This window comes from Entamoeba dispar, genomic scaffold (assembly GCF_000209125.1).
Source record: "Entamoeba dispar SAW760 scf_1105229462433 genomic scaffold, whole genome shotgun sequence".
Lineage (NCBI taxonomy): Eukaryota > Evosea > Mastigamoebida > Endamoebidae > Entamoeba > Entamoeba dispar.
Window position 1 is genome coordinate 1 of NW_001855190.1, and position 7,619 is coordinate 7,619.

General features: G+C 26.8%; 1 protein-coding gene across 1 annotated transcript, besides 4 other annotated features; it reads right to left on the reverse strand.

The window, feature by feature from the left end:
* On the reverse strand, nucleotides 1-7,563 carry EDI_124660 (uncharacterized protein; the record flags this gene model as incomplete). Its single annotated transcript, XM_001739791.1, has 3 exons — nucleotides 1-7,080; nucleotides 7,160-7,360; nucleotides 7,420-7,563. Coding segments are annotated over 3 exons (7,425 nt in total), but the record flags the coding sequence as incomplete, so codon positions are not given.
* Nucleotides 1,315-1,352: a sequence feature (AT_rich).
* Nucleotides 3,140-3,176: a sequence feature (AT_rich).
* Nucleotides 7,088-7,115: a sequence feature (AT_rich).
* Nucleotides 7,369-7,407: a sequence feature (AT_rich).
* Nucleotides 7,564-7,619: the final 56 nt, after the last annotated feature.

The window sequence follows — 7,619 nt, forward strand, 5'->3', positions numbered from 1 at the left end:
TGCACTACTTTTTCTAATTTTTGTATTTTCCTTAACAATTGCTAACGCCTCAGCACAACAGTTTGTACATTCTTTGACAATGTCATAAAGTTGTAAGTATAAGTTAAATTCAAATTGGTTTAAGTCAGAGAAAAATTTATTTAACACATCAATAATTTTGATTGTATTAAAAAGATTTGATTTTCCTACTTGAACATCAGTAGAACCAAAGAAAAAATCACCAACACTCTTTTGTAATGAAGAAACAATACCAAAATCAACATCTTGGAAGAATTTCTTACTTTCTGAAAGGAAGTAATCAATGTTCTTCTTCCTTTTTTCTATCTCTTCAATAATAATTTCAATAGAAGTTAAATAAATAACTTCCTCACTTTCAACAACTTGTCTTGTCAAAAGACTTGGTAATACAAAACGAGTCCTTATCACTGTTCTCTTTTTGCATATACTTAATATTGGTGCATTTTGAAGCGAAATGCCTTCTATTTCACTTGCTTCTTTAGACAGACATAATTCGTCACAATTAAATGTTGAGCTATATTGAATAAAATTACCTTTATCATAAACTGGTTGAACTTGAGTCCAAAGTATATTGCATTCATTTTCAGACTTAATAACTTTTTCAGTGATTTGATCTAATGAACGTAAGAAATGTTTTTCTCCTTTATACGTTGGAGGAAGAATGTCATTTGTTTCTTTTAATAAGTATGACATTCTTTCCTTGGTTGAAGCATATATAAACGATTTAGCATTTAAGTAATCACCAAAGACAGTTCCAAATAGCCTAACATAATAAAATTGAACAAAGTCTTTAACGGTTCCATCACAATTTTTATCAACCATCATAGCATACATCCTATTAACAAAGTCATGGATATAACCTAGTTCTTTGTATTTATTCTTTTTAATATAATAAGGGATAACAACTGATGCTACCATTAATCCATACCACGGAATTTTTCCATGTTCAAAATCATGGCAAGCAGCAGTAATATGTTGAAGAATCATGTCTTCTGTAAGATGAGCAGTAAATTGTGGATTAGGAGGGACGGAAGTATTCGGAACAAATTTGCCAAATGTTGTGTTCAAAACATCTACATTGATTGATACCAATTCTTCTGGTAATAAGTGGTGAATAAATAATACTAAATGAACCTCACATAACCCAGCCTCAATATATTGTTCTTTTAGTCTATGTTGTTGTGCTAATTTAGCAATCCAAGTCATATGCAATTGAGGTGCAGAAACGTAGTCCATAGCAAATTGGTAATACCTTTCAAGAACAAATTGAGGGTCTCTTGAATCATTTAATAATGCATTTAAATTATTTAAGTTCTTTAATATTTTAATAATATCGTCTTGTACAATTTTCAAATCGTCATCAAATGCATCTCTTTGACCATAAGAAAAATCATGAAATGAATCAACTTTAACTTTTTCATCTCCATTCATAAAGAAACCTATAATATCACGATTTTCATCTCCTCTTCTTGTTGCCCTTGGTAACCCTTGAGCACCAAGATTTGAGTTGGACGATGTGTTTCTTTGAGTATAGGTATAAGCAGATGTTCGAGGACTTTTTGGGATTTGATAAACATTAGTTTCTTTGTCTTGTTTTATTTCTTTTTCAGGAATACCTAAAGCAGAGCATCTTCCCCAAACTGTTTGTTCACTTCTTTTTAAGTCACAGTACCTATTTAATTTCTCTATTTTCTGTTCATCGTAAATCAATAATTTATCTCTTAAATTTTGTACTATTTGAATAACTATGGCAGGAACTTTTGATGGTTCTGTGTCAATAATTTTATCAGTTTCATTAAAGAATTCTTCAAATAATGCAGCATAATCTTTTCTAATTTTTTCTACTTTTTCTTCTTCCTTCCACTTAGCATCATACAATTCAAAAATCATTTGAATTTTTTCAAAGTCTTTTTCTTGGATTACTTGAAGAAATTTAAATCCTAGAGGTAATTTCTTTCTTTTTCTTAATTCTTGTAATAATGATCCTGCATCTTCATATTGTTTTTCTGCTTCTTCTACATGATCCAATAAATATTGTGAAACTTTAGCAAGTATCTTCAAATAATCATTTGATTCTCTCATTGTCACCTTTGCAAGTGATACATATAACCCATCCCATAAATATGTTGATACTACAGTTGTAATAAATACACGTTCGTTGTCATACCATTTCTTCATTTGTAAAATATTTTCTTCATTATTTTTAACATTCTCAACTAATTGTGCTAACCATTCCACAACTGATATAGCATAATTAATACTTTCTTCCCAACTACAATAAGCAATTTCCCATGATGGTTTTAGTCCACCCATTTTTTCTTTTTTATCTTCTAATTTATTAACATTGTTATTATACAAATGATTTAATGCTTTAAATTTATCAATTGATTCTTTTAAAAAATTAGCATCAATTGGCATCCCATATACTTCAGTACATATGTCTGTAAATCTTTTATAAATAATACCTTCAAATGCTTGAATTTTATTAATATATCTTTCTTTTTCTGAGTCATACGATGTTCTTGTTTGTAAATGACTATTAACAGCTTTAATTCGTGATTGATGTAATTGAAGAACCTTTCTAACTCCATCAGTCATTTCTTGACTAGTAACAGGGAATAATGGATTAGAAGTTAATTTAAATGCAGTTAAAGTTTCGTCAAAAGAAGTATATTCGTCGAGTAAATTTTTAACTTCATTTGTTCTTTTTATTTGTTCTTTTTCTAGGTCTTCAATCTTTCTAATTAGTTGTAAGTCATTAAAAGATTCTAAGTCACAGCTATCAATAGAGAGTGATTTCTTTGCCCAGTCTAATAATTGTTCTCCAATTTTTTTATTAATTTTACATTTTTCTTCTAAACCTTCCATATCTCTTTTGTCAAGGTCGCAATGACCTTCTAACTGATTAATTTTATGAATACACATTTCATAATCATTTTCAATAATTTGTTTCTTTTCAATTAAAAAGCTTACAAGAGTTTCATTTGTTGTTTCAATTTTCTCCCTAATAAAATTAATCCATTCTTTAACCATATTAACACTTTCATTCTTTCTAAGCATAGTCACTAACTCTCTCTTCATTTCAATATATCCATTTATTACTGTTGGTTCTGCGTTTAGGATAAAATCAAATAATCTATTTAAAATATTAATATAATCGTATACAAATGTAATAAAAACATCAAGATCTCCTGCATCTACAGCTTTATATAATTGTTGTACTCTTTGTAATGATTTGTTTCTTCTAACCCCTTCATTAAGAGATATTTCAATGCATTTTTGTAATTTTGTATCAAAGTTATCATGGTATTTTTTGGCCAAATCAAATAATCCTTGAATTGATTTTTCAATATTATGAACATCATTAAGTTGAAGTTCTGATAAAGCACTTGTGGCATTAACTATTGTAGCGACTGTATTTCCTGTAACAATGAAATTTGTTTTAGCAAAGATAAAAATTAAGTTGTTAGAAAAATTCTTTTGGATTTGATTATCAGAATTAGAGAGTTGTAATAAATTCTTTAATAAATTTAATGCTAAGTTGTTTGGTCTTTTAAAAATAAAGTCTCTATATGTAGTAATCATACTTCTTATAAATTCGTATAAACTAGGTAAATAATTTTCTGTTGGTTTAACTTCAAATAATACTGATGAGATAATTTCTTGTGCTCTTTCAAGTGCTTGTGTATTTTCTGCATTAACCAATACTCCAATAGTTGTTTCTAAAAAGTCCATTGAAATTAAAGCAATATCAATAACCAAGTTATCAACTGTATTATCACAATTAACTATCTTATTTGTATTAAGATTTGAAGATTTTAATCTCCCTAGTCCTGATAAACGTTCAGAATATACTGTTGTACCTTTTTTGGGAGTATCTGATCCTGTTTGTGAATGATCTCCTTTTCTTGGTGTTGGTGGTACATCTTTTTCTTGTTCATAAGAATCTAATGTTCTTTTTAGTCTTGAAGATAAACGATGTGTAGATGATCCTAAAGCGGATATTTTAGAATGAATAGTACTTGAACTTCTCATTAATGAAGGAGAAGGAGAACGAGAAGAACTTAGTGTATCCTTATTTTCTATATCTTTAATTAACTGAATTAATTCTTTAGAATATATTGCAGTAGAGTTTGGAATAAAATCATATGGATATCTACTAAATAATAATAACGCTTTTCTGATATGAGTTAGTAATGAATTAAGAAGACTTGGAAGGAAATCAGAAACTAACCACTGTTGAATAGTTGTTTCTTTTAAATTTTTAAGAATAAAGAAGAAGATAACATAGAGTGATTCAATGTCATATAAATCTGCTAAACAGTCTTTTGCTTTCCATTCATTAATCTTTTCTGAATCATCAAGAATAAATAATACAAATGGAAAAATCATATTAAAGAATTTATCACGTTCTGTTTGAGTTGAAAATTGTTTATCAAGATCATATTTATTCATAATAATAATTAATTCTTGTAATGCCATTGTACTAACTGTTTTATCAGGACTTAATATTAATTGGAAATATTGTCTTAGAATAATAAACATCAAAGTATGTCGTTGTTGTAGTTGATCATTTAATTTATTAATTTCTTTAATTTCAAGTAGTTGTGGTCCATTAATTTGATATAGATGATCACTCTCAGCTAATACTGAAATAAATTCAAGACGAAGTAATTGTTGAAAATTATTTATAGAAGATATGCTATTCTCTTTCATCATTGAAAGGTTGTCCAAATGGCTATCAATAAGTTTGGCCATTTCATCATGTCTCCATAATAAAGACAAATCTCTAATAAATTCACCAAAGAATAAATTGGCATCTCGAATAGTTAGTCCATCAACAATTTTATTATCTGAACAGTAAACAAGAAAATCAGAAAACAAGACTGATCGTTCATATAAGGATCCTCCAATCATTTTACCATTTTCAGTCATACAGAAATCATGGAAATTAGTAAGATCAAAAACTTTCTTATCTTCATAATACCCAACCATTGATTTAATAATTAATGCAAAAATAATCCACACATATTTTAGTCTTTCTTTTGCAATAGTTTCTGCTTTATCAAAAATAATAGGTAAAGTTGATAATATAATTGTACAAAGATAATGACCCCCACTTGTTTTTGTTGGTACAAAATGATTAATAGCATTAAGAATTAATGGATTTTTGTAAACAAGATATTTATCTTCTGTATCATCATCATCAGTCTTATTTTCTTTTGTTAAATCAATAATTCTAAATACACGAAACATTTCATAAATCTCTTCTCTTTTTCTGTCATTTAATACATCTATACATCTTTGAAGAATACATGGAAGGAAATGAACAAGGTCGTAATGATAATCAATATCTCTTATATCATTAATAGTTGCTTTCCCTGAAATAAATTGTGCTATAACTGGATCTTGTGGATATACAGAAGAAACTAATTGAATATTAGCCCTAACATACACTTTAGCCGTGTCATAACACTCACCTTGTTGAAGATAATTTGGTACCATATCTTTTAAAACTTGAATAGTATGTTCTCCTCCTTGAACAATTGTACCTTTTTGATATAATGGAAGTTTTGCAAAAAAGTGTTTTCCTTCAGTTCCATCATCAACATTAATGTCTTTAATTACAAAGAGTAAATGATGTTTTTCGTTAAGAGGAAAAGGTAACTGAATCTTTACTTCATCAATAAAATGTCCAACTTTATCAATAGATACAGAAGATGTAAAACATGTTTCTAAATTTTCTATTACTCCTTCTTGACAAGGAAATATCATTTTTAATGCGTCTGGTTTAGACTCATCAAATAAAGAATCAGAATCTCTAAGATAAACATTTAAAATTATTCCACTCTTTTTCTTCTCTTTTCCTAAAGATACTTCAGACGGATAAACAAATAATAAATTTTGATAATCTATATAAATTTCATCAGTTTCAGGTGGGCTAATATCAGTAAGCATTAAAATATTTAATGTTGATGTTTCATTTTTTTCAGGAGAAAACATTCTATAAGGGCCATCAATATGAACGATTTCTGGTCGTGTCCCTCTATATTTAAAACTCCATTCTCCACATGTTTTCATCTTTTCAATGTCTCTAATCATTGAACCAACATCTTTCGGATCTCCGTTTGGTTTAACTAATTTAATATTTGAATATGAAGCTTGAAAATTAATTAATTTAGCACTAAACATTAAGAGTTGTAAATAACCTTTTTGTTCAAATACTTTTATTGATTCTTTATAATGGTCATTATACTTCTTTATTACTTTTACTTCTCTTTTATTATCATCACAATAAATTTCACGTGCAAGATTAATATCAGAATCCATTTGCTTATATACTTCTAATACAACAAATACTTGACATAAATTAGCAATATATTCTTTCTTTAATACAGCAGATGCAATAGGAATTTCAAGTGTTTTATTATTTTCCATATGATCTTTTAATTTTTCTGCTGTTATAACAAAGTAGAAATTAGAAGTTAGTTTAATATAGTCTTTATCATAAAATGACATTCTACAATATAAATTATCTATTGATAAATTTGTTTTAAATCCAGTAATTTCAATAAGAGAAGGTTTTTTAACTTTAAGATCAGCTTCTAAAGATTGAGATTTAGCATTTGTAAGATTAGACGAATATAATAAATCAATTTCAGATAATCTAGGATTATAATATTCAAAAAGGTATTTACTTTTTCTTTTTCTTGTACCAGGTTTTCTATTTTCTGTTTGAATTAATGAATCTACATGAAACATTTCTTCATTTCCTTGAACCAAACTTAATTTTAAAGGTGGTTTACCATCAAAAACACTTCGATATTGATTGGGCATTTTATATATAGAATTGGTATCAGAAAAAAGTTGATTAAATATAAAACTATGATAAGTGTCATTAATTTCTTGTGGTTTTTCTAAACTATTCTTTAATAAATGAGGTTTTTCATTATTTGAAATAACAAAAGCATTTCTATCAAGATATTTACATTTAAAATCTGCTCCTCCTTTATCTCTAAATTGATTTTCAAATTCATCAAAAATACTATTTGTTTTTTCTTTCTAAATGAATAAATAATTTTGTTTTTTTTATTAAAGTGTTAATACACATACATCTTTTTATTCTTTTTGAATAACAAACTGATATTTCATTAATATTTGATATTATATATTTATGAAATGCAATAAATTCATTTCTTTGTACTTTGTATGCTTTTTCTAAGAATGTTTGACCACAATGATATTTAATTGTTTCTTCATTTAATGAAATATTAAACTCCTTTTCTATATATTTCTTTAATTGAAATACATCTAATTCTTTACTATGCTCAGTGTCATAACTCTAAAATGATATTAATATTTATTAATAATTTTATTAAAAAAAAAATAGATAAAACACACATCGAACTTTTGTAAAATCTTTAAATTTTCTTCATTCATTTTTTTAGGTCCTTTTTGAGTCTTTTCCTTTTCAATTATTTCTTTCTTTGTCACGTCAATTTCAAAAATTTCATTAATATCAATTGGCGACAACTTCTGACTCATAAAACGTTTTATTAAATAACAAGATGAAATAAATTTAACAATAAAAAAAATGATAA